The sequence below is a fragment of the Eimeria acervulina genome, genomic scaffold (assembly GCF_000499425.1).
Source record: "Eimeria acervulina Houghton genomic scaffold, Eah_scaff95, whole genome shotgun sequence".
Classification (NCBI taxonomy): Eukaryota; Apicomplexa; class Conoidasida; order Eucoccidiorida; family Eimeriidae; genus Eimeria; species Eimeria acervulina.
Genome location: NW_013549506.1, coordinates 1 through 27,256, shown reverse-complemented (window position 1 = coordinate 27,256; position 27,256 = coordinate 1). Strand labels below are relative to the sequence as shown.

The window sequence follows — 27,256 nt, the reverse complement described above, 5'->3', positions numbered from 1 at the left end:
ATTTATTCTTACTTGTTCTTTATTAATAACACTCGAACAAGAATAGATACACTATAATAAAGCATTTAATCTTACTTGTTCTTTATTAATAAGCTGCAAAGAGGTAAACACCTCTTTAAATATTTTATATCTCTTCTCCATGAAGTCGCACTCCGCCGGCCCCACAGCCAGCGCCATCTTAGGGAAGCGAAATATTACTCTAAAAAACAATTAAATAAAATAAAATAAAATAAAATAAATAAATATATAAATATATAAAAGTAAAATAAATAAAATAAATAAATAGTAGATTAAAAAACAATAACGTGCATGTCAAAAAAATAATTATGTAGGTATGTGTATGTCTATATGTATATGTATATGTATATGTATATGTATATGTATACATATATATATAATGTATATATGAATATATATATATATATATATATATTATATACATATATATGTATATATATGTATATATATATGTATATGTATATATAGAGAGATAAATAAGACAAATGAAAGATAGCAAGCGAATGAATAAGTAATGGGGGTATACATAAATACAACATTAAAAGAAATAAATAAATCAACAAACAAATACACAAAAAGATATAAATATGTTTTAGCGCCTGAACAAAGGGAACAGAGACAAATAATTAACAGTGGACATACAGAAGAAAGACGAATAATAAATAAAATAAATAAATAAATAAATAAATAAACAGCTAAATAACAAACAAATGGTAGGTAAACAAAGGAGTAAACAAGCACCAACAACAAAACAAAAACAAACAAACAAAGCAGGAAAACGCAGTCAATACACAACAAAAAATTAATAAACACATACAAATAAACACACACACAACAACATCCGAAACAGCTGCAACCCTAAACCCTAAACCCTAAACCCTAAACCCTAAGCCCTCACTTGTCTCGCACTGCGGGGGCCAACTTGGTGGCGAAGTTGCGGAGCATGTCTGCCTGTCTCTTGACGATCTTTGCCTTTTCTGCAGCTCACAGCAAACCCTAAACCCTACACCCTTGAACCTAAACCTAAACCCTAAACCCTAAACCCTAAGCCCTAATCCCTATACCCCAAACCCTTAACTCTAAATCCTAAGCCCTGGGCAACCCAAGAAGAGTAGCACAACAGCGTCTGCGTTGTGCGTCGACCAGGGTTTGCACTAATAAATGGAAGGAGAAATGAGGTTTTAGGGTTTAGGGTTTAGGGTTTAGGGTTTAGGGTTTACCTATGGTGTAGTTTGTTTCGATGTCTCCGCAGTGAATAGTTTGCGAGTTATTTTTTGGGTGCGACTGAACAAGGCCGAACCCATGCCTTCTTTCTGCAAGCCCCACCTTGTTCAGATCTGCGCAGGCACAGCAAACCCTAAACCCTAAACCCTAAACCCTAAACCCTAAGCCCTCAAAACCCTGGGGTATAGGTGCGCGTGTATTGACTGACTTGTAAAGGCAGCCAACTCATACAGCAGCGCTGTGCCTGCAACTCCTCCTCCTATAATAAACACATCGTAAGGCTCGGAATTTGTTGTTATGTTCAGGTTTAAATGCTGAGACGACTGAGACGGTGCAGCTTGAGCTGCAGATACACTCGAAAAAGAAGCTGCAGCTACTCCGTTAGAACGGAAGGAAAGCGGTGAAGAATTGCCTCGGGTGTATCGACAGCAGCGGCGACCTGCCACTGCTGCTGCTGCAGCTCTAGAAATAAAGAAAGACATTGCTAAGAAAATAACAGAAGAAGAGAAAAAAGAAGAAAAGAAAAGAAAAGAAAACCCCCCGATGCTGTCGAGCTGCTGCGCCCTCGGCAGCTCAGGTGTACGTACACCCGAAGAATGCAGCAGATTTATTGCAAATTTATCCCCCAAAATGTCTTCTAAAACAATTGATTTAGTTATTTACTGACGAAACTTTGTGTTATCTTTATGTGCATAACACACAACAACCCAGAGCCGCTGCTCCAGCCCCAGTAGAAGGAAGTAGCTGCTGCCGTTCTACATGCTGCAAATAAATAATTTAATTTAAAATAAATTAATTTAATTGTTTTTAATTATCCTCCTCCTGTTGTCGTTCTCTAGGGGGGTTGTGAGGTACTGCTATTTCTGAGGTGTATGTACACCTCAAAGAAATGGAAGATACGAGAAACATAATAATAAATATAAAATCATTATTGAAACTTCTTCTCCTCTCCCTCTCAGTTTATGTAGATAGTGCACAAAGGGGGTCCGCGATATGGCATCATTACTTTCATGACTTACAACAAAGGCGAAGTCTATTCAATAAAAAAAGAATTATTTAAATAAAATAAGAATTCTTTTAAAATCCACATGCAGACGCCACTGTAGCACCCGCTGCAGCTGCAGCAGCGCATGCATACACTGCAGCAACAGCAGCACGCATGAATTGGCTTCTGCAGCAGTAGTACAAGCATACACATCAGCAGCAGCAGTACGCATGCATTCGCTGCAGCAGCAACAAATGTATCCTCTGCTGCAGCAGCAGCACACATGCATACGCAGCAACAGCAACAGATATGCACAGGACAGCAGCAGCACCCCAATAAAAGCAGCTTCTTCTAGGTTTACTTCTTCTTGACTCCTTTATTTACCCTCATAGAGCAGAAAGGCATTGAGCTTGTTTTTGTTTTTGTTTTTTCTTTTAAACAAACAACTCCAATGACTGTGGTGTACTCACTAAGTGCTCGAGGCAGGAGGTGGTGAGAGGAGGCAAACCAAGAAAAAAACAAACCTAGAGTAAACAGAATAAATAGACAAATAAGTAAGCATGTAGTTTGTGCAAAGAAACCGTCTGAGTTATTTTGTATGAGACGCTGAGACGCTGTGTGATGTCCTCCTTTCGTTATTTTGCTTGTTTGTTCATCTGTTTGTTTGTTTTGTTTGTTTTTGTCTGTTTTTGTTTGTATCATCATATATCTCCTCGCCCCCGTCTCTGGCCTCTTCCTTCTCGGGTCTCTGTCTCCTCCTGTCTCCTTCCGCCTCATTTGTTATTTACTTATCTCCTTTGTCTTTATTTATCTCGTTTGTCTTTATTTGTCTTTTTTTGTCTCACCTTATCTTTCTTGTCTTTTGTCTCCGTTATTAATTGTCTCCTTCACTATTGTGTATTTGTCTCCTTTATTATTATTTGTCTCCTTTATCATTATTAGTCTCCACAGACAAAGTTAATAAGTTAATGAATTACTCTTTTATAGGATATGTCTCTGCCTCGCTACGATTATTTGCTTGTCTGTCTTTGTTCAATTTGTTATTCTCTCTGTTTTTTATTTTATTTAGTTGATTAAAAGAAAAACAACTAAAACAGAGACAGCCTGCCCCTGATTAGGCAGAGACAAACTACGCAGCAACAAAGACAGAAAGAGACAGACAGCAGAAAAATAATATCGACAGGAGACAGAGAAGAGACAGACAGAAGAGAGACATCAAGAAGCAGAATGGGGCAATAGCTATGCAGGAGGAGACAGAGACTAAAACAAGGCAAAGACAGAGCAAACAGAGACACAAACAGAGAAAGAAATAGACAAGAAGGCACGATGGAGAGGCTTCAGCATCTGCCTGTACACCTCAGCAGCTGATGGTGTTTATACTTCAGGTGTCTGACCACCTCAGCTGATGATGTTTATCTTGCAGGCGTCTGTACACACACTGCAGCTGTTGGTGTTGGCTTTCGAGGTGTCTGTACACCTCAGCTGCTGCTGCACACTTTTAAGGTGTATATACACCTCAGCTGCTGATGCATATTTTTGGGGTGTCTGTACACATCAAGAGATGATGCAGATCTTTGAGGTGTCTGTACGCCTCAGCTGATGGTATATATATATATATATATATATATATATATATATTTGAGGTGTCTGTACACCTCAGCTGATGGTCTTGGTGACGACGCCTGAGGCGACAGTCTTCCCTCCTTCTCTCAGAGCAAAGCGCAGACCCTGCTCGAGAGGAAGAGGGTGCAGCAGCTCCACTTCTACTTCGAGTTGGTCTCCTGGCATAGCCTATAAAAAATAAAACAAATAAACAAAAGCAAAAGAAAGTAAAAGGGGGAAGAAAGAATAAACTACACGCATGCAGAGGACACGCAATAAGCCCCATGTCTCCTCTTCCTGCACTATACCCTCTTCGTCTCTGTCTCCGTTTGTTCTGTACGTGTCTCTCTGCTGCTGCGTCTGTCTCTGCTTCTGTCTCTGTCTCTCCCTCTGTTTCTTTTTCTGTCTCTGCGTCTTTATTTCTTTATCTGTCTATCTCTCTCCGTTTCTCACTCTATTGCCGTCATACAAGTAATAGTATATATATATAAACGTAAATGTAAATGTATATATATAAATATATATATATATATATATAAACGCATTAATATAATGCAAGAAAAACTCCTCACCATCTCTTTTCCTTCTGGTAAAGTAATGGTGCAGGCCATATCTCCTGTCCTAATGAATGCCTGAGGCCGATAATAAGTGAAGAAGGGTTTCTTTCTCCCTCCTTCTTCTTCCTTTAAGACATAAACATTTGCAGAAAACTTTTTAAATACCTTCAAATGACCCACCGCACCCACCACCATCCCTCGCTTTATCTCGTCGCGCTTCAAACCCTTCACTAGGGCGCCGACCTAAACACAAACAACATATATATATATATATATATAGTTTATATTATACATAAAACTATAAACAATCCATGCAATAAACCCTAAAGACAAAACACCCTCTAAAGCATTATATACATAAGCGTGGAAATGCATATGTATAATTCAATTTTAAGATCATACATGAATAAATCTATATAGATGCGTATATATGTATATAATATATATATATATATATAATAGTATGCTTAGGGTTTAGGGTTTATTGATATTTTACCTGGTCTCCAGCTCTCGCCTCATCGAGTGTTTTTCTGAACATTTCGAGAGCAGCAATTTGCGCTTTGAGGGGTTTAGGGTTTAGACCGACGATTTCCACTGTCTCTCCACCTTTAAGTGTCCCCTGTTCTAAACGCCCTGTCAATACCGTCCCTTTGCCTGTGAAAGCGCAATTTAAATAAAGTATTTGTTTATTTCTTTATCTATTTATTTATTTGCTTGCTTGTTTGTTTAGTTATTTATTTGTTTGTTCATTTGTTTACTTCTTTGTGAATGAATGGTTGTACAGAAGGGAAGGGAGACGCAAAAGAAACAAGCATAAATCAACAGATGAGGAGACAGACAAATACATAAACTATAATAAAACTAACTGATAATATAAAGAAAGCAGCGAGATAAAGGGACATATACAAACAAAAAACAGAAAAGAAAGGAAGGAGATAGAAAAAGAAATACATGAAGAGGCAATGTTTTAAATTGTATTTCTTTACTCCATCAGAGCAAAAGGAGGTCGCAGAGAAACACACAAGAGACAAAAAGAGACAGAGGAACAGCAGAGACAAAAGGAGACAGCAGAAGGTAAAGAGACGGACGAACACAGAAACAAAACAGCGGCAAAAGGAGACAGAAAAACGAGAGATAGAAAATAAAATGAAAAGAAGAGACAAATGGAGACACTTTGTCTCCTACCCGGTATAGAAAGCACTTGTTCTACTGGCAACACCAACGGCAGATCTGCTTTTCTCTCCGGCTCAGGAATAAATGAATCGCAAGCCTGCAATACAATTAAAAAGAAGAAAAGATAAATAAAATAATATAAACAACTATGAATGAATACCACTAACGCAAATGCAATTAAAACAAAAACAAAATACATTAAATAAATCTAACTAACGAACTGATGCCTGTTATACGCACGAGGACAAAGAAATAAAATGTAATTAACTAATGCCTGTTATAGACACAAATACAATTACTAAAAACGCAATACGAATAACAAGCATATGCATAGCTAGGTAGGTAGGTAGCTAGCTAGCTATGTCCATCTAGCTAGCTAGCTAGATATGTTCATCTAGTTAGTTAGGTAGCTAGCTAGGTTCATATAGTTCGCTAGCTAGCTAGCTGTTGTTGAGCTGGACCTGCATAAGTGCGCGTATTGCGTTGACTCCGTATTCGCCTTCTTCTCCGTTGAGTGCCTTCAGCGCTGAACCCCTAACAATAGGAGTTTCTTCTCCAGGGAATCCATAAAGAGAAAGAAGATCTCGCACCTCCATCTCCACCAACTCCACCAACTCCATATCTTCTGTCATATCCATCTTGTTCAGAAATACCACCAAACGAGGCACCCCAACCTGCGCAGACACCCGAACATTAATTGCATACGCATGCGAATGGAAATAGAGAACCGTCAACGGCTTCTTGGATTGCTACCCATCTCAATAACTAATACATTAGCGAGCTAGCCAGCTAGCTAGCTCTATAGCTGAACCGCCCAATCTCCGCGCATTTTCCCGCATATATATATATATATATATGTACATCAACATCTACAGCTTTAAACGCAACATACATATATATGAATATACATATATATACAATGGCTACGCATATGGCGTACATTATTGCTGAGATTGGTATTTGTGTGTAGTTGTTGCTGCTGCTGTTGTTGCTGCTGCTACTCCTGCTCCTGCTGCTGTTTCTCTTACTGCAATTGTAGTTGTGTACTGCTGTTTTTGCTGTTGTTGCTGCTGTTCTTACTGCAGTTTGTTATTGCTGAATTGCTGTGAGGTTTGTCTGCATACCTGTTTAGAAAGGAGGATATGCTCTCTAGTTTGCGGCATAGCTCCATCATAAGCAGAAACAACGAGGATAGCTCCATCCATTTGTGCAGCACCAGTAATCATATTTTTAATATAATCTGCATGCCCAGGGCAGTCAACATGACCGTAATGTCTGTTGTTTGTTTCATATTCCACATGGGTAGCATTGATAGTAATTCCTCTTCTTCTTTCTTCAGGGCTTTTGTCTATATCTGCATATGATTTAAACTCTGTACGACCGTCTGTAGCTAAAACCTTCGTTATGGCCGCTGTTAGCGTCGTCTTCCCATGATCAACATGGCCGATCGTTCCGATATTTAAATGCGGCTTTAAACGTTCAAATGTTCCTACAGCTAGGCCGCGAGAGAAACACAAACGAGCGGCTGGAGAAGAAGAAATAGAAGAAACAGAAGAAAAAACAGGAAACGAGTGCAAAGACGAAGACACTTCCGGAAGCCGAGACCGGGAGGAATGCGAATGAGAAGAAGAAGGCGAAGAAGAAGAAGGAGAAGAAGAAGAAGAGGACGAAGATGAACAAGAAAGAGGAACGGAGGAAGAAAGAGAATACAACCGAGTATTAGGTTGATAACAACGCCCCAAAGCCCTTGAAGAGGTTTTAAACCCACGCAAACCACTAAACCCTCCCTTCGCCGCAACAGAAGACAAACTTCCTCTTCCTCCAAAGCACTTTAAAGCAGAACTTTTTAATTCTAAAGGAGAAAGAGAACGACCGGTAACAGAAACAACACCGGATGCACCGGAAAGACTGCACAAACGGCGAGAAGCACAGAGAGAGCTCCTTAATGCCGCATCCTCACTACAAAGAATGCGAGAAGAAACAAACGGCAAAAAGGGAGAAACACAACCGGGGGATTCCCCCCGCAGCCGCAAACCCCGTAACACCATCGCAGTTAATTTTAAACCCTAAAGCCTAAACCCTAAACCCTAAACTCTGGATCCCCCGCTCTGTGCAAGCCGATATGTTTAAAATACCACAACTGACAAAGGAGGAATTTGGGGTTTCAGAAAGGAGAAGGAGGAAAAAGCCTTTTCGCAATCCTCATGCATCAGCAAAGCCCCATCGAAGCAACGCTCGTTGTTAGCTGGAGTGTTTGCCGTTGTCTTTTACCATTTAAGGCATGCAAGAACTCAAAATTAAATAAAACAAACGGAATAAAAGAGACGGAACGCAATAAACACCTCCTCTATTCTAAACAAAGTAACAAAGAAACGCTGCAGGGCCACCGCTGTTCAATTTCAGCTGCGGCAACAGAGTTGAATGAGAGTAGCTCTTGCTGTCTCTGTTTTCGTTGTCTCTATCGTTGTTTTAGAATAAACGCAGTTAAAACATGGAAAACTCAAACGCAGTTAAATTAGTAGAGGCAAATAAACAGATCTTCTTATTGTTTGCAGTCTTTTATTTCTAACACGGGCCTCTCCTGTCTTTGCATCGCTTGTTGTCTAGTGAGCAAAATGGTGCATGAACAAGTGGAAAACTGTGTAAGAAAATGGATAAATGCATTTCATTTAACAGTGAGGTGTTATTGTGGGTGAATACTGGCGTTAAAAGGCAAAATATTGGTGAGATCGCACCAAATTCATCTTTGCGGTTGTTGCACAGCAGCTCTACGGTCGCTGGTGTTGTATTTCTGTTTGTTCCTTCCTTTCTTCTCCTAATTCCCTCTAATAGTTAAATGACAAGCAATGCCAAGGATATATGGTTTAGGGTCAATCTGCTCCTCTCCTCGGCAAGAAGTATCCTTACCAAACTAGAGGGTTTGTGTTCTAGGGTTTAGTGCTGCAGGTATAATTTCTTGATGTTTTCTCCGCCGCTGGTGTTGAGACGAAACGCAAGAGCAGTCCGTCTGTCCGTACCTTTCTTAACACTCGCTTCCGAGGAAACAACAATAACGGGGCGAGGTCTACCACTCTGTTTTCCGTTCGTCCGAAAAAAATGATGTCTATGTAGTGGAAGGCGTTTGTTGTTCCACAGAGGATGCAAATTTAATTCGTACGTCCTTCACTTTGTTTTTCTGAAGGCTTGTCACAGCTTCATTGGGGCAGCGAGCTGGGAAAATATTTAAGAGGTGCCATTCTGATGCCCTGGGGGCACCTACAGAAAACAGATGAGGATGATTGAAGGAGCACAACTGAAACGAGTTCATGCTACACTGCTTCTACCATAATTTCTCCGGCTCTCTTATCCAACAGATGGCCGTTATATAGTGTCAAGGAGACCTTCTGATATATTCGGCTGCGTTTGCAAAGATAGTTGCACGAAGAGTAGAGATTATCGCGCCGGAGCTTGTTAACTGTTAAATGTTCCAACTTGAGCTGCCCAAGGTCCTAACTACGGGGGCCACGGGTATGTTCAACAACCGAAGAGTTGCTGCGGAAGAGGAAATGGCGGCATTAAAAGGCGCTTGCGGCCCCGCAGACGAATACTGGAGAGGGCGGCGGCGCGAACTGAAGCTCAGTGTCGGTGGAGGGCCAGCAAGGCAAGCCAAAATAGGGCAGGCACAGGTGCCAGGGAGCCGCTCAATCCGATTACTATGCAAGGACAAGGGCCACTTGGCAGAGGAGTGCTTCTCACGCGGACGATCGAAGACCAGGCGAAACCAGGAAAGGGTATCTGGGTGAAGAGATTATGCAACACCATCTAAGCAATAGCAAGGGCACCACCATGGGTCTAGACGCACTACTATTACCAAACTCCACGATAGGGGAGACTACCAGTGGAGTTTAAAATGGCAAGAGGAACGTTCTAGGTGCAGGAGATGCAGCATAAAGGGTGATGCGTGCAGTCACAACAGGGCCAGATGCAATCGAAGTCTGCCCTATGTGGAACAAGATTTTTTTGCAACTGGGGAAAGGGGCAGCCCATTGTTTCGGGCGACTTAAGTATCCAGAGAGTGCACTGAGGAAGAAGATCAGCGTTCACCACATCGATGGGCATGTAGCTAGCCTGAGAATTGCGAGCCCGGAGATTGGATATTGCAGAGAATAAGATATGAAGCGGATGTGCAAGTCGCCACGCGGAACCCGTTAGTGCGAGCACCGGGTCAATAATGGTGCACAGGAATTACAGCAATGCTCTGTTCCGAGATATAAGGAGATACGTGTGAAGCGCTACTTAACACTGGAGTGTAGTTCAGTAGCAAACAAAGCAGTGGCGGCGGATTCAGCAGCAACTAGCGCCGCAGCAGCAGATGCATAAGGCGCAGTTGCAGCACACGCACTTCAACCAGCGCAGCAGCATCAGAAGCAGCACCAACACAAGCAGCAGTTGCACAAGCAACAGTAGCAAGGGCAGCAGCGGCAGAAGCAGAAGCAACAACCGCAGGAGCAGCAGACGCAGCAGAAACAAGCTTAGCAGCAAATGCAGCGATAAAAGATGCAAAAGCAGTTGCCGCCGCAGCAGCACCAGGAGCAACAGGGGGAAATCCGCACGGCAGCCTGAACCCCCTGATGCTAGCCCCAACCTCAACTCAAACAGGAGCAGCAACAGGAGCAGACGCTGCAGGAGTAAAGGGCACAGCAAGAACACCAGAGTTGGCGAAGATGCACACGCTGCTGCCCAAGCAGTCGGCAACTCTTGGGGAGAGTTGTATAAGCAACTTTCCCCCCCGTACCAGAACAGAAGAAGGTATATCACGTAAAAGCGCAGAGAGCAACGAGTGGAATTGAGTGGGCTGCGGAGGGCCAGGCGAATTGCTGCAGACAGGGGGGGAAATTGTAGTGCAGAGCGTTACAATAAACCTGTTTGCCAATGGGAACACAATTAAAAAGTAGAGAAGTAAGCTTTAGTACAATGTTAAAGTGATGCACTGGACAGGAAGAGTGCACAGCAGGAGCGGCCATAATAGCGGCAGGCGACGCCACTTCGGCTCTGAGAGGAAGTGCAAGCAGTTCCTTTAATGCTAACTGAATTCAAGAGAGAAATAATTCGATAATGTATAAAGATTATACTTAATTATGCAGATATATGGGTGCGATTTTACTTAAGCATTGCTGTAACTAGCCTGCGAGACACAAGCACGTGCCTAACAAGCTTAACGTGCACAACAGTGTTAGTGTCCACCGGTTGAACTGCTATGATTGGCTCTGCTGCTAATAACGTGGTGAGTGATGAGGCATGAGTATTAATATACATTGTATTGTCATAATGAGGTAATTTATAAGAAAAGGGAAAAGAAGGAGCCGTCATTTGCATTTTTCTGCCTAGTTCACGGTCCGTTCCATCGAGGCAACCGGAACGGGCAGTGATCACCGACCGCATTGTTTGTTTCAAGGCCCAGAAAAGATTAAAAATATCTTTTTTTGATTAGTTGTTCATGCGAATATTTAATTATTTATTCAGGTATATGGATTAATCTCAGGAAGGCAACCAAAGAGGGGCCATCGGGCGTCGGAGACGGGCGGACAAGAAGGCTACCGAACCAGTTATTCCTTGCTGTTTCTTTTTGTGAATTGAAGATAAAACAAGAATTACAATCATTAATAGTTCATTGTTATACATTTGATGCCTCTAATCCCCTCTTAGGTGGCTTTGCTGCGTTTATCTAAGCGTCTTCGCCCTGCGCTCGCCGCCGGACCTCTCCGCCAATCGTTCAATCGCTTGTCATCGTATCTTCGTCCCCTGTATCCTCTGGTCTTTCAATTGTTTTAATTTTCTATTCAGTCGCTGGAAGAGAATTAACCTAAACAAGACATAGCCATTCATAAAGCAGCGCGCGCTTTTGATGTTCACGAGCAGCTGGCTAGAGGGAAGCCAATTGAATGATGCAGAGAGCAACCGTCGGAGTGTATGGGGAGCTTACGAGTTGAATATCTGAGGGGATTGAAGAGGAAACCATGGGTGAAGTTCCTCTTTTGAATGCAGGAAAGGCAGCAAGAAACAACAAGCTGAATGCAGCAGCTGACAGCATGCAGACAACATACGCTGTTGCCGAGAAGAAATAGAAAGAAGCCACCAAGCTTCCTTCTTCTTGTTTTGCTAGTTATCTTCATTACAGACAATGTCCGCTCTGCCTTCTTCTTCAGCAGCTTCCGCTCCCTGCAATCACAGTACCGACACAGCGGCCTGTGGGCAGAAGAACAGAGAGGGGGCCTCAACAGTTGCTTCTCCTGTAGCAGCTGCAGGTGTTTGTGTTGATTCAGATTTCCCTTCCAGCCACAGAGGAAACTTGAAAAGCTACTTTGACAGTTTGTTCTCCGGGGATTTGTGCTGCAAGTTGTGGTTTACAACCCCACGGTCTTCATCTCGAAAGCTGTTATCTCGCCTGACAGACCTGCTGCGAGCAGCAGCAGGAGAACAAAGAAAAAATTTAAATTGTCATATTCCCACCGATGTGCTACGCAGCCTTGCAGGACACACAAGAGAAAAAGTCTGCTTAGCCAATCATAAGGCATTCTGGCCTTACCCCCCAACATTGATGCATTTGTTCAACGACTTGGAAGTGAGCCGTGTCAAATACTATATAAATGTATATAATCAGTATATTTAATGTTTAATATTGTGTGCGATATAGTATAATATCTATGATATTCATTTAGTATGAAACCTCTAATGTGTGTATGCGGTGTACTGTTAAGAATACGTATAACATTCGCATGCCGTACTACGCAGTGTATAAACCGTAAATTATATATACATATATATTGAATAAATACTTATATCGAAAAACGCCTATGGTGTATCAATGTATGCATCCAGCACTGTGTAATACATATATATTACACAGTGCTGGATGCATCCATACGGATGCATACATTGATACACCATAGGCGTTTTACTATATAAATACTTATTCAATATATATATATATATGTAGAATATGTATGGTGAAGGCGCATCTATCTAGTAACTACGGCTTGTTAATCTATCGGCTCCAGCTGCTTCATTTTTTGCAGGTTTTGTTGGAGTTGTTATCTTCTCTTCCTCTTTCTTCTACGCTTCTCTTCTGCTGTTGCTGCTCTGTCCCCTGCGCTTCCATTCGCTACTGGTTGCGTGTCATTACCTCCTGATATGTGTATTTCTCTTTCCGGCTATGCTGGATGCCTCAGGTGTACGCGGGTGCTCAGTGCATGGGGGACATGGTGGTTCAGAATTCGTCTCAGTTGCATTGGGGCGTGAATATAGCGGGAGGTATAAAGGCAGAGTCTTCTAACTGCGCTGGAAAAGATTTCTGGAGATTCTGCAGCGAATGCTCTGATGGCCTCTTCTGTGGGCCCGAGACTGACCTTCTTCAACATGTCTTTCATACAGCAAGAAAGGTAGAAATATACAGCGCAAGAAGTATAACAAGAGATATACTTTTTTGGGTTGTTTTCGGTTGTCGTGTGACCATAGCTGTGGACAATATATATATATATATATATATATATATGCATATATGTATGCATATGTACATATATGTACATATAGGACTCATAGAGCGCCCGTGCTCAATATAATGAAACTATTATTGTAGTGTAAACGCATATACATAATATATATATATATATATATATATATATGGAGTTGTGGTTCAGGAGTACTGGGCTTCTCGGCGTGTGAAGAATTGGCGTAAGAAGAAGGGTTTGTGTTGGGGTTATCACGGGTGCGGCTGCATCCGCCCTCGAGCTTTGGGTTTAGAAGAAGCAGAAAGAGAAATGGAGGGAGAGGAGATGCCTGCCGAGACAGGAAGACAGGGGGGGAGAGCATCTGGAGGTGAAAGAAAGAGGAAACGAGGCCACACCAACGACAACAACGGCAATACCAACAGCAACAACGACAACGATGTTTCTTGTGCTGCTACTGCATGCAGCGAGGCGTTTAAGGGAGCAAAGAAGAAGAATGAAGAGTTTATTATAAGCAAAAAGAGAGCAAAAAAGAAAAAGGGGTGGGGGCGGCCGTTTGACTGGGTTGATTTATTTAAGTCGTTGAAGGTGAATTTGTGCTGGGAAGAATGGGAGAGATTAAAGTGGCTGACGTGCACAGACCAAACAAACACCGCAAACGCCATGCAAACAAACGAAAGAGAAATACGCACAAATGAGGAAGATAAACGCGACAGCAGTGAACAGCAGCAGCAGCAGCTGCTGCTGCCGCCGCCGTCGCTTCACGCGCTGCTGGAAGAGAACTACGAGCTGCAGCGGGGAAGCGGGGGTACAGAGGAGCAGCAGACAAAAGGGGAGGTTGATTCACACGACAAGGAGAAGACAACGAAGAACCAAGGAGACAACACGCAAAGAAAGAGACCAGCAAACGACCACGAAGATGAGAAGAGACAGTGGGAAGTGGACGGTAACGTCAGTTGCATTCGGTTTGTTCGGAGTGTATCTCCACAGCTGCTACGCATAATGCCTGCATGCACCCACATAGACATTTCATCTCCACCTCTCAGGAGAAACAAACGAAACAACACTCTCCAAACAGAGGGAGGAGGAGATGCTTCTGCAGCCACTGGTGAGCTTGGCAGACAGCTGATAAACGCTTTGACTGGCTATTCAACAGCTTGAGGGTTTAGGGTTTAGGGTTTAGGGTTTACGTTTTCCAAGGAATATTCTTCAGTCGGCTGGTTGCCCTCCTTGCATTTGATATTTCCCATTCGTTCCAAACAGAATCGTGTTGATCCCTGGCGGTTGTTTCTCTTGCTATTTCATTTGTAGGAAATACACAGTAGTTTTACACCTGCACTGTGCATATGGGTGCATGTGTATTACAGCTAAGCCGTAGCGGCAATAGAAGAGGGAAGTGGCTGTCTCTTGCACTTCGAGCCGGTGTTTTCTTCTTTCCTTTCTTTGCCGTTGTTTGCATGCAGATGAACCTAAAGATGAGCGACAGGCCCGCGAGTGCGCACCTGTGCCTCCTGGCGAAGATAACTCTCCTTCTTCTTCTCCCTTTTTTAGTGCTGATGCTGCTGCTCCTGCTGGTGGTGGTGGTAGTGGAGATGAGTGCGAGCAGATAGCGACGGTGGAGTTTCAGCGGATGTGGCCGGTGTTTGTTCGAGTGGGTGAGGAGAGCCGTTTGCCTGTGAGTGCGTCTGCTGGGGAGGAGGGCGTTGTGTTGTTTTTGGGTTGTCTGCTGGAGGTGTTTCACATGCGCATACAGACAGAGAAGGAACTTGCTCTCTGTCTGAAAGGCATCGCAGATGCTGCAACGGCAGACTTAAACACAGCACCGGAGTCAGACCGGCCGCATGAGGGCTTCGAAAGACAAGCAAACAGCAAGAAGGACAAGAGCAACAACGGCAGCAACAGCAACAGCAGCAGTAAAAACAACAAGAGCAACAACAAAAACAACGGCAGCAGCAACAACACCAGCAACAACAACAACGTCAGCAGCAACAACACCTGTCGGTCTCCGACATCATCAGCTCCAACTCCTCTCGGTCTCCCCGAACAGTTTGTAGAGGCATCGACGCAAGCCACAGACAACTCCAGCCAAACAGTAAACGACCTGCAGGAGGCTCGGCGGTTGCCATTGGCTTCCTGTGGAGATGATAACCACAAGGACGGACGAGGAGACGCAACGACGCTTATCAGGAAGAGACTCATTCCCCCGATCCTCTTCGAACCTGCCCCTCGACGGCCTCAACGCTTGTCAGCTCCCCCCTCTTCAGGAGGAGCAGCAGCTGTTGAAGATGCAGAACTTGTATCGGCAGCTACTGCTGTCACCCGTGGTGGGCCTTTGATTATGCGATGGCTAGAAATGGGGTTTGCTAGTGTAGAGGTTGAAGTTGGTTCAGGCATAAATGTGCAGATAGCCAGAATAACAAAATAATTGCAGAATAAGGAAACGGCCGGTACAGGCTTAAACTAAACGAAGTTGCTCGTGGCTTGTGATGAGTGCTGTTGTATTTGTTGTTTGTGGTTTTGGGCGATGTTTCAATTGTCGTTGTTGTATTCTTCTCGACTGATTTTTTGTTTGATTCTGTGCATAATTTCTACGGTCCCTACCGGTCTCGTTAAATTGTTTAAGTGAGACACCACAGTGCTGTGGCTTCCGTTGTTCGAGTCTCAGAGAGGGAGGTTGCCGAGGAATGCACAGTGTCTCATTCGAAAAATAATCTTCCGTCTTCCTCAGTAGCACCATCCGCTCCTTGTGGCGAAAATAATATTATTTCATGTAATGACGAGGTGCACCCGGTCAGAGGAGAGCCTGCAGACTGTCCAAAGGGGGAGCAATGCAGCAGGCAGGGAAACATGGTAGAGATCCTTCAACTGCGAGGAGGAGATGAACCCCACGAAATACGAGAGTGGGACAGCCATGGAGTTGGGAAGACTTCAAATATTTCATATTTGAAAAGGAGACAGAATACCAGGTCCGACAAAACTGATGCGGAGTTCGCCAGTCTGAAGCCCGTGCCGCCTTCTGTTCAGTCGTATGATGGTCACCACAGGAGGAGATTAGAAGGTACAGAAATTCTTCAGGCTGGGCAGACAGCCACAGCCTCTGATTTCAACCCATTCTGCAATGGGAGCTCTCGGTTAAAGGCGCACAACATTGGGAGGGGTGACCTCCAGTGCTCGGGGTACAAAGTGCAGCCGTGGACAGAGCAAAGCTATGGACACCAGGTCAGCATGAAATATAGTTCGTTTTCGAAGAACACAGGAAGCCCTTCAGGTCCACTCAGTCAGGTAGTTTCCTCTCATGGGACTCTTTGTTGGCAATGACCCGCCATCGTTTTTGCGCATCCCCTGTCGTCTGTTATTGCTTGTCTTTATTTTTGAATGATCAGACTCACGCAGCTCAGATGAGGATGGGGGGGCTGCAAAACGGAAATGGGTCGCTGTTTGCTTCATTTGGAGAGGGTGGACTGAGCCATGGTGCTATTTATCAGCAGCCTTTGCACTCCCCACCGCCGCTTTTCCATATGCCATACGCACCGCCTTGCCCAGTTAATCAGCCACCGCCTCCGCCTTTGCGTCGTATACCGTACGCACCGCCTCAAGAAATCAGTTGCACGCACAATGCGGCTTCTTGCGGCGATTTCAAAAGGCATTGGCAAGTAATATCTGGACCCAACACTGCAGATGCTAGTGTTGTACCGCCTGGGAGGGCATTGTGCCCTGCTGTATCGCGTTTGTCGAGACCACACCGAAAGTGGCAGGATTCCAGCAGTACTGGACTCGCTTACCAGTCCACGTGTGAGCTCATACCATCCTCAGCGCTTTGCGTAGGACCCTTCGCTGCCCACCGTGATACTGCCTTATCTGTAGCTGCTCAAGGAAGCTGCCCTCCTGTGCATCACCCGAAATACGCAGACGAACGAGCAGAGGCCATCAAGTGCAAAAACCTTCTATTACCGGATAGCTTGAGCGAGCCTTCTCATGAAAAGGGGCATGTTGTTAGAGGTGGAGCTGCTTTCACCGCCAGCCGTGCATGGAAGCATTCGGGTAATGGTAGATCTGGCGCCATTTTCCAGCCTTCTGAGGCACCCTCGCACAACAACGAAAACCAAGGATTCAAGTCGCAGGCGCGCATACTGGCAGACTCTTGTAGTGCCGTTTCTCGGCATTCGAAAGCCACTACCTGCCAAATGGTTCAAGACGGTAGCCAGTCGAACCGGGACACTGCTCATATATCTAAGACATCTAAAGCTCTGGCTGGGCGCAAACAACTTTGCGACATGCATGCCGATATGCAGACTGAATACAAACTGTACTTGAAACAACGGCTGGAGGCAGTTATCCGTGGAGTTTGGAGCTGGCGTTCCGAGTCAGTTAACGACTTCTCGCAGCATCATGATCAGCCTTTTTCAGTGATTGTTGCACAAAATGTGAGGATTACCCCTTCCTTGTACTTTTTGCACACAAGGTAGGGTGCAAAGTCGGCTGCTCGAGGAGGATCTGCCGGAAATTTAAGTTGTATTTTGTGTGGTGCGTTTTACAGGCAATTAGGAATGGATTCACACCATACATTCTGATGCACTATGCATCCACTACAGGAGTAGAGGAAAGGCTCAAACCACTGGATATGTCTGTTGGCGGCAAAAGAAACATTCCCTTCCACGGCTTCCCGCCGGAATTGGTAGATTCATTATGCAGTGGCATCGGCCATGGCATGATGTACTACTCCGTGGTCCCTGGTAGTGTTTTTCCTATTCATTGCGAACAAGGCGGCCTGGGGGCGTTCAACTTGATCGTTGGGGCGCTCGTGTCCTACACGGAGCAATTGTGCCCATGACGAAGGCTTGGGTAGCCAGTCGCAATATACTTGATGCCATAGACATTGCTGTTACACGCTTCGAGCTATGACAATGCTGCGTTAGCTTCCTATGCACAACTTGCGGTGGGTATTAGAATTGTGGGTTGCTCTATGACTCAGAATGAACTAATACGGACACATGCTTCATGTGGCTCGGTGACAAAGGGTGTGGGTTTCGCTTTGCCCAAGTTTTTTCTACCGTCGAAAGAGACGGGTGGATACCATCGAAGGCTAAAGCCTTGCGACAGCGGTTGCTTCTGCTGCTTGCTTCAACCGTGTGAGCTGAGTTGGCGGCGTTTCCACCAAACGAACTAATTGTGCAGTCTTTGGAGATCAGTGGATGCAGTGTGCGGCTCATCGTAGAAGTCAGTGCGTGCCATTGGATCCTCTTGGTTTAGAACCGCCGTGTGAAGTCGGTAAGCTTCTGTGTCAGATCCATGGAGGCGACGGCATGAACAACCGGCTCCAGGACAGATGTGACGCGCTGCCTCAGAGTTTCGAAAGCTCCAGAGAGGTCGCTGAACTCTGTGAGGTCTTGTATTGTTTTTCCCGGGGAAATGTCTTGAATGCGTATGGCTTTGAGCTGATCCATCTTCGCGGACACGTCAAATGTGGACGCGATGAGTTCGTAAATCCGGTCCATAGGGGGCATCATGTCCTTGACCGACTTCGTGTATCCAGAAACCGTCTCCTGCAGACTGTTGCTTCCTTCGCTAAAGGATTCCGCCAGATTCGCGGGTCGGACGCTGTCGACCATGTGGGATACCACGTGATTCGTGATGTCAACTTTGGAATACGACTCCATCGTCGCTTGTAACGCCGTGAAACGCGCGGATAATTCGCTCCGCGATTTGCTCGCCAAGTCCGACAGGCCCTCCATTATTTGTTGAGGATTCTGAGAAGTGATCTTGTCCATTGTGTTCCTTGAAGCGTCCAACATCTTCGAGATCTTGTGGGAGTTGGTGACGGTGCGGAAGCCTTATCTGAAACGAAGTGAATTAGTTTATTTGAACAAAACATTTGTTTGAGCTAAACAGCTTACTTGTATATATAATGCTTATAATGCTTTGAAGATGCCTATTCTAGATTAGCCTTCCGAGTTGTTTAATGTCTGGATCGGATTGTGACCTACCAGACTACCGTCTCGCCTACCCGCTGTCTTGACACCTGGGCAAGCGGGGCGCACAAGCAGCAGCTTGGCGTACGCATGGCCAGCGCGACCTTCCGAAATTTTTCTTTGGATGTGCTAGGATGTGCTGCATTTTGATAGTCATGAACGGAGTTTTGATGTTGTAGTTGCAGTGCAATAATGCCATCTTCCAATTGTTACGCCTTGCCGTCCGATGGCTTCTAACACTACGTTGGTGTGATTCGAGACCGATGAGCCATTAACCCTGCAGAACACAAAGGTTATGTAAAGCGAATATTCGGTATACTTACATAGTAAACTCAGTCTTCTCGAGGAAGGTTGTTTATCCTGTTGGACATGAGATGTAATGCCAAATGGTCCAGTGGTCTACATGGTACGACAGCAATTATTAGTTTGCAAAGTTGGTGGGCTAGCTTCCCCTGAAATCCTTCAACCTTGCTTCAATATTCATTTATATTCGCCTTCAAGCAGCTTAGGCCTACGTTAGAAGAATGCATATGCGGGCAAAGCGGGCAGGCGTGCCCAGCCCTTAGCGCTACCATGCCTCACTGCATGCAGCTTCGCACACAATCCTGTGTGTTCCTTTCCTATGCCCTTCAATAAGCAAACAATTACCAGCAATTTGGCTGGATACAAGTCCTTACTTTCATATAGAGGGGCCCGTTTGGTTCGGGCATTTGTGGGAGCGGAGCCGCGAGATGATACCGGCGAGGCACCTAGAATACTACGTGACTGAGTGGGTTATTGCATCTCTGGAGGCAATTGTAGCTCACCGGTTGTTCCCACATATTGGCTCCCCCTCTTGTAAGCCTGTAAATCTTCTTCGGCCAACACACGTCTCCGATGAGTTGCCATTGCCCTTCCGCTGCAATGACCGTTCCGTGCGGGATATACATCCACCAAATGACGGCTCACGAAATGTTGCTACTTCTTATAAGAACAGTAGTAGACAAAACAGGAGAGCTTGCCTTTACTCGGTGGACTTCATTCCTGAGTCTGCCCGACACTTTCGCATTGAGATTCCTCAAATTGAGAGTCTGAGGGCCGCTCTGCTCTGCGATCCAAAGTTCAGTCTGCATCATTCTTGGCAGCTTCGCGTTGTCGTTTACTTACTTGTGCCAGTGGTTCGTCCTTCTAACCAAGGGTACTCCAGGAGCGGTTCTTCGTCGTTGAGGGCCAACGGTGCGAAATCCAGTGAGAGCGACTTGAACGAAACGGACTCGAATAGAGCGTCGACTGAGTGCCATTTTCTCGAGCATAATTCCCTCACATCGTTTCTGCATGGTATCAGTATTTATCCCGAAACGCAAGGGAAAGTGTTGCCGTTGCTTGCTCTTCATTCTTCAACAAGAGAGAGCCATAGTCATCTCAACCTAGAAGAGTGGATTCTGAATTTCCACCCGTCGGTCACATCTGATCGTCACGCAAAGTTCGAGCAGAGAAAGTTGTGCACAGCTTTGAAGGGTTTGCTGGCGACTCTGCATTTCCTTCCGGCGCATTCAGCTCTCCTGGCTCTTGCGAACACCGGAAAAGCAAAGCGCAGAGAAGCTCAGCAGATGTACGTGGAGACGCACATCTTCGCTCGTTGGCGGGGGGGAGACTCCCACGTGCGGCATCGGCGGAGCCACTCTGCTACTCCCTGGACGCCTTTGGTTTCTTACAGATCGGATTTAGAAGACTCCTTGGTGTGTCGATCTCCTGATGAAAGCTTTGGAGGTGTAGCGGCAGGAAACCCAAGCTGGTTCCCACCAGAGGAGAGCTTAAATTCTTCTCCTCCGCTGCGCAGCATCGCACGCTCTTGTGCTGCAGGGAGTTCCTCTCAGCACCAGTCGTATTCATGTACAGTCCTCCCCGAGCCACCAACTGCTGCCCCCTTGAGTTCCTACTCGTGTACGCAGGAGGCAGCAGCAGCAACAGCAGTAGCAGAGCCAACTTGCAGCAACACCGAGGCCCTCCACTACCCCTCACGGCGGTCCATCCGCAACACCAACAGCAGCTATGCGCGAAAGTGTCGGCGGCATGGGGCTGAGCTTCCGAGAGGTGAAGAGGGTTCTCTTCCTGTTCCTTGCTCGGGATGCAGCGGCAGCAGCTGCAGCAGTTGCAGCTTCAGTTGCTGCTCTTCAGGCGGAGGAAATGATGGCCGGAGCAGCCTTGCCCAGCGAAACAAAGAAAGGAAGAAAAAGTGCACATTTCTTTCACTTGCAACATCTCTGGGCACGCTGGAGTGTACTGTCACGTACAGTGAGGAGTTGGCGGAAGACATCGTTGCTTCAGGGGAATTGGACTCAGGTGACGGCTGCCTTGAAGGTTTTCAGCCGATAGCAGCCCCCTCCCTTTCCGAGAGAAGAGGCCTAAAGAGCAGCAGCAGCAACAGCAGCAGCAGCAGCAGACGGTGTGACCCTTTGCTAGAGGGCTCCATAGCGCCTGTTTCCGACTCCGACATTTGGTTGGAGATGCACTGCAATTGCCCTGAAGGGATTGGGGGCCAAGCTTCTGCAGCAGATAATTTTTTCTCAAGAGAAACGTTTGCTGCGTCAGACATAGACCGGCCTGCTGCTGCTTCTGTCGCTGCTGTTGCTGGTGCTGCTGCTACGCCTGCTGCTGCGCCTGCTGGTCCGTTTCCTTCTCTTTCTCTAGCAGCGGCCCCGACGTATGGGCGGAGTGGGGGCGGCATCTGGCAGGGGTTGCTGCAACGGCTGGCTTTAAGGCGTTCATACCGCGTGCCTTCTTTCCCTATGTACAGTTTGGGTCTCGGGCCTTTGCTAGAGCGTTGTCCGCCTCGGGGCGTGCTTAAGATTCCGGCAGCAGCAGCAACAGCAGCAGCAGCAGCAGCTGCTGCTGCTGCTGCGGCGCGAGGTTGCCTCAGCAGGAAAGGAGAGGAACCCGCAGGGCCCCGTTTGCGTCCCTGCATGCAAACAGCTGCTGCCGCCCGCAATGGCGCTGGAGCAGCTTGCTCAGCTCTTCTTCCCTCGCAGCGGAAAGCCAGCAGCGGCAGCAGCAACAGCAGCAGCGGCAGCGGCAACAGCAGCAGTAGCAGCAGTAGCAGTTTAGAGTGCAATGGGACAGCGGAGGACGTGTTGGATTTTGGTGGGGGTATTGGCGTTGGTTCTTCGGTTTGCAGTTCTTTGTTTATAGACAGCGATTTAAGTCGTTTAGAAGAAGAACTGCTAATAGCAGAAGACGCAGGAGGGCTGAACAAAGGACTGCAGTTGGATTGCCGGCTTTCAAGTGATGATTTGCTGCCATTTAGCTCGTTGTGGCTTTCCAGCAGACAACAGCATCTTTGTCAGCAGGAAGGAGAAGCTAATAAGACTCGTGTTGCTTCTGCTTCTTCTTCTTCTTCTTCCGCTTCTTCTTCTTCCTCCGCTTCTTCTTCGTCCTCTTCTGCTTCTTCGCCTGCCTCAGGCCCTGCCGCTGCCTGTTTGAATTTTCTTAACGAACAGCAAATGCATGCAATTGAAATGAAGATCAGAGAACTCCTGAAGGGGGAGGACATTTTGGGTTTGCATCCGTGTTCGCCTGCTTCTTTGTCTGGTGTTTCGTCTTCTTCTTGTTCTTTCTCTTCTTCTTCTTCCTCTTCTTCTTCGGCCTCGTGCTCTTTGTCTTCTTCCCCTTCGGCTTTCCCCTCTCCGTTTCATCTCTCCAACTACCTGTCTGCTGTCTTGAGGGCGTTGGAGTCATTTGCAAGAAACCCGCTCATAGCAATATCAGAAAACGAAGACAGCAGCTGCTTCAGCAGCGGGCTGGGACCTGGGACATTTGGCTTGCAGCCGCATCATCAATACAACGCCAATTACAGCAAATCACTAGTGCTAAACGAAACCGTGAAAAGTGTTCAGCCTACAGGAGATCAGCAGCGCACGCAGGAGCAACAACAGCAGCAACAGCACCAACAACAGCACAAGCAACATCCACAGCATCCACTGAAGCATCAACAGGAACAGCAACAACAGCAGCAGGAACAGCAACAGCAACAGCAACAGCATCAACAGCGGCAACCACAACAGCAGCAACAGTTGCATCAGCCTCATCAGCAAGAGCAGCAGGGCAGAGGGCTGCCTCGTCTTGTCAGTCTGTTAGCGGCAACATTGGGCGCAGAATATCAGGAGAAGAAACTCCAGAAGGAACTTCTCTACGAAAATTTGGATCTACGGCAAATTGAAAGAGGCTGCTGGCTCTGGAGTCACAGAACAGGGGGAGACTGCTGCTGTATAGACAGTTCAGTTGGAGACAAATACGAGAAAGAGAAAGGAAAGGAAGAAGACGCAGGCAGAGAAAACAAAGCTAACGAAAACAATGAAGAGTACAAAGAGATAAGGAGAGATAAACGTGCATCGCAGTACAAAGGCGAATATAGGCACACCGACGAAACCGAAGACAAAGGCAAAACAAAAGAACAAGAATATATAGAAAACGACAAAGAGAGAGAAGGAAATAGAGAGCTCAGAATGAACCTACAGGACGATGCCTTCTCGCCCATCTGTAAGAGAAAACTCACTATATTATTTGCGTCTTTCTTCGTTCTGTTGGTTTTTTGTATTTTCGTTTCTTAGCAGAGGCATATGAAAGAAGAAGGGTGGCTTACAAGAGACAAACAAAAACAGACAGAGGCGGATATCCCTATCCAGCTGTCTCGTGGTTCGAAATTATATTCTCTGCTTGGTTTGTTTGCTGCGCTGTCTCTGCGAGTCCCTCTGTCTCCCGTTCTTCTGTCTCTGTAGCAGTTACCATATGTAATACGTAAGATGCATTATATCGCATGTGTAGTAATACCCACAAAATGCCTAATATACATACACAATATATCCATGTCTATATGTATATATAAATATTTATACACCTCCCTCAGTCTTCTTTTTGTTCATTACAACAACCGAGGAACTAGCAGTGAAGTGAAGGAAGAGCATTTCCTCCCTTGTCTTATTCGTCGTGTTCTGCGTAGTAAACGCAGAACGGGCATATAGTTTATTTACATGCTGCTGTCGTTTTAGTAGCCTCTGCATTAGAAGCACTAAATACACTGGTTTGGTTTTTGTTTTGTTTTTCCTTTTTTTTACTTTGCAGCCCCTCTTTGTTTATACCCAACGGAAACGTTCAGCTGCTGCCTTAGACCGAGTGAAGCCTTTTGGATGCTTGAAGAGGCAGTGAAAGTGTTGATGGAGGCACACCAAGAGTGGCCTTGCAGAGGAGAAAGGGATGAAGAAGAAAAAGAAAAAGGAGAAGAAGGAGAAGACGAAGAAGACGGAGAAGAAGGAGAAGAAGAAGGAGAAGAACAAGAACAGGAACAACAAGAACAAGAGCGAGAACAACAACAGCGACGACAACGACAACAACAACAACAACAACAACAACAACAACAACAACAACAACAACGGGAAAAACAACAACAGCGGAGAGAAAGCGAAGGCGAGGAGGAAAACGAAGAAGAAGAAGGAGTAGAAGAAGCAGCAGCAGCAGAAGAAGAAGGAGAGGAAGAAGAACAAGACGGACACGAACAGCAAGAAGAACGAGACGAAGAAGAAGAACAACAGCAAGAGCAACGACAACAAGAAGAACACGACGAACGAGAAGAACAAGGAGAAGACGGAGAAGTGCGGGAAGAAGCGGAGGAAGGAGAAGAAGCAAAGGAACTGAAAGGAGAAAAAGAAGAAACAGAAGAAAGGAAAAAAGAGGAAGAAGAGGAAGCAACAGAAGAAAAAGAAAAAAAGGAAGAAAAGGAAGAAAGAGAAGAAAAACAAGAACACCAAGGAAGGAAAGAAACGGCAAAAAAGGAGGGAAAAGAAGAAAAGGAAGGAAAGGAAGGAAAACAAGAAACGGAACAAAAAGAACAAGAAGACGAAAGAGGGGAAAAGGGGAAGGAGGAGGATTATCGCGAACGATCATACAAACGAAACGACAAGAAAGAAGACAAAACTGCAAACAATGAACGCACAGAATTGAAGGAGAAAAACCAAGAAAAAGACTCAGCACGATATGCAGAAAAAAAAGAAGATAAAAACAAAAGCGAAGCCAAACAAAAAGAACGAAAACAAGACGACGAAGAAGAACAAGAAAAAGAACAAGAAGAAAAGGAAAAAGAAGAAAAAGAACGAGAAGAACAAGAACACGAAGAAAAAGAACAAGTAAAAAAAGAACACGAAGGAGAAGAAGACGAAAAGGAGATAAAGTGGTTTGATGCAATCGGAGAAAATGAAGCAAATGGCATTAATGAAGTGGAAATTTGGAAAATCCAACCAAAGACAGGAAACGAACAAAAAACGAAAAGAGAGAAACCCCAGAGAATAAACAGAAATAAACAAATACAGAAACAAGTACAACAACAAATGCAACAGAGAGAAGAACAGAAACAAAATCAAAACAAGCAGCAAGAGCAGCATCAAATGCAGAAACAACAAAGAGAAGAACAAGCAAGAGAAGAAGATATGGAGTTTTTCTTCAATTCTTCTGTTGGCCCTTTAGAGGAGATGACCGAACTTCTGCAGGGATTTGAGGTAAATAAGCAACTACAAAAAATATATCCTTTTTAGTGATGTTTAATAATGTCCTGTAGGGGAGGAACCGTTTGTGTAATATATAGTATCATTGTACACAGTATGATAATGCTTTTTTATAATGCATCATAGTATTGTAGAGTGCCTTTCTTAGTACGTAATAATATTGCATATATGTATATATATATATATATATATATATATGCATATATATATATATATATACATATATGTATGTGTAGTTTTTCATCTTGAATAATAATACATAATAATCTATAAAGTATAATACTATTTTATAATGCATAATAATATTGTATAGGGTACTATAATGTTAACACTGTATACTTTACAGTAATAAGGTATAAGAAAATTGTGCAGTGTATAATAATAGTACGGTATAATCTATAGATAGACTTTATTATAATGCTGCAAGAGGTATGATAATATTGTCTGCATTACAATATTGTTTAATGCATAATACTATTGTTACAAATATAATATTGATGTTGTATACAGCGCCATAATGTAATATAGCAAATAATATTTAATTGCAATAATATTGTATAAGGCAGCATAATATTGCATAAGGCGCAGTAATATTCAATAAGGTATAATAACATTGTAATATTGACTTTGTATGCTATAAATTAGTATTGTAAAACGCATAATGATATTCTATAAGGAATAATAATAAATTGTATAATGCATAATAACCCTGTACAATAATTACAGGGACATTATATAGATTTTGCATCGTAGTATTATAATACCTCTGTGAAATATATTTAATAACGTACAATATAGAATGCAATATAACTTAGTATAATGCATAATAGTATTGCATAATACAAAATGACTTAGTAAAATGTATAATAGTATTGTGTAGCATAAAACAACTTAGTAAAATGTATAATAGTATTGTGCAATATAAAATAACTTAGTAAAATGTACAATAGTATTGTATGCTATATAATAACTCCATAGAAAGTATTATTGCGTTATTTATTTATTTATTTTGTCTCCAGGACATCGAAGAAGCCTTTCTGGGCAGCGGCTTTTTGGGTTTTTGTTGACTCCCGTTAAGGGGAGAAGTACAACAAATAAACATTATAATTTAAAAATAAATGAAAATAAATAAATACAGCCCAGTGCATCGAGAGACAGCGTGCACAGCAGCAGCAACAGCAGCACCAGCTGGAGCTGCAGCAGCAACAGCAGCAGCTGCAGCAGCAGTAGCAGCAGCTGCAGTAGCAGCAGCAGAGGCAGCAGAAGTTAACCGCAGCAGCAGCAGCAATACCAGCATCTGTAGCAGCTGCAGCAGCAGCAGAGGCAGCAGCGGCAACGGCCGCAGCAGCGATCGCTGTGCCTGCCGCCTTTGCCTCTTCATTTGTTTTCCAGTTTGTCCTTCCTCTCCTTTTCGCTTTTATTTCTTTTTATTGCCGCTTAAACGATATATTTCTTTGCTTTGTTTGCATAACAGAAGTTATTTAAACAAACTTCTTTGCTTGCTGCTCTTGCTGCTGTAGCTGTCTCTTCTCTCTTTTAGGAGATATGCAGCAGAGACGAAGCCGTTTGATAATTGGCGGCTGTATCTACACGTATCGTCACACCTAGCTGTGCATACATATTTAGCATTTCATTCACAGTCATTATATATATATATATGTACATGCATGTATATGTATAAATATATACAAATATAGCCTTATATATACATCCG

At 44.5% G+C, this 27,256-nt stretch overlaps 5 protein-coding genes across 5 annotated transcripts; 2 read left to right on the top strand and 3 right to left on the bottom strand.

Annotated features, from left to right (window-relative positions):
• Positions 1–912: 912 nt before the first annotated feature.
• Positions 913–1,724, bottom strand: EAH_00015670 (malate:quinone oxidoreductase, putative; the record flags this gene model as incomplete). Its single annotated transcript, XM_013394061.1, has 3 exons — positions 913–995; positions 1,239–1,355; positions 1,451–1,724. The coding sequence occupies 3 exons, from the start codon at positions 1,722–1,724 to the stop codon at positions 913–915; spliced, it is 474 nt and encodes a 157-aa protein (XP_013249515.1).
• Positions 1,725–3,883: 2,159 nt separating this feature from the next.
• Positions 3,884–7,607, bottom strand: EAH_00015660 (elongation factor Tu, putative; the record flags this gene model as incomplete). The annotated part of the gene is made up of 7 exons (XM_013394060.1): positions 3,884–4,018; positions 4,402–4,551; positions 4,883–5,040; positions 5,572–5,656; positions 6,021–6,233; positions 6,684–7,084; positions 7,520–7,607. The coding sequence occupies 7 exons, from the start codon at positions 7,605–7,607 to the stop codon at positions 3,884–3,886; spliced, it is 1,230 nt and encodes a 409-aa protein (XP_013249514.1).
• A 4,112-nt stretch (positions 7,608–11,719) lies between these two features.
• EAH_00015650 (hypothetical protein, conserved) lies at positions 11,720–17,874 on the top strand (the record flags this gene model as incomplete). The annotated part of the gene is made up of 7 exons (XM_013394059.1): positions 11,720–12,160; positions 12,768–12,977; positions 13,236–14,151; positions 14,507–15,367; positions 15,709–16,262; positions 16,427–17,467; positions 17,581–17,874. The coding sequence occupies 7 exons, from the start codon at positions 11,720–11,722 to the stop codon at positions 17,872–17,874; spliced, it is 4,317 nt and encodes a 1,438-aa protein (XP_013249513.1).
• A 415-nt stretch (positions 17,875–18,289) lies between these two features.
• EAH_00015640 (hypothetical protein, conserved) lies at positions 18,290–18,835 on the bottom strand (the record flags this gene model as incomplete). Its single annotated transcript, XM_013394058.1, has 1 exon — positions 18,290–18,835. The coding sequence occupies one exon, from the start codon at positions 18,833–18,835 to the stop codon at positions 18,290–18,292; it is 546 nt and encodes a 181-aa protein (XP_013249512.1).
• A 908-nt stretch (positions 18,836–19,743) lies between these two features.
• Positions 19,744–25,572, top strand: EAH_00015630 (hypothetical protein, conserved; the record flags this gene model as incomplete). Its single annotated transcript, XM_013394057.1, has 2 exons — positions 19,744–23,527; positions 24,110–25,572. The coding sequence occupies 2 exons, from the start codon at positions 19,744–19,746 to the stop codon at positions 25,570–25,572; spliced, it is 5,247 nt and encodes a 1,748-aa protein (XP_013249511.1).
• Positions 25,573–27,256: the final 1,684 nt, after the last annotated feature.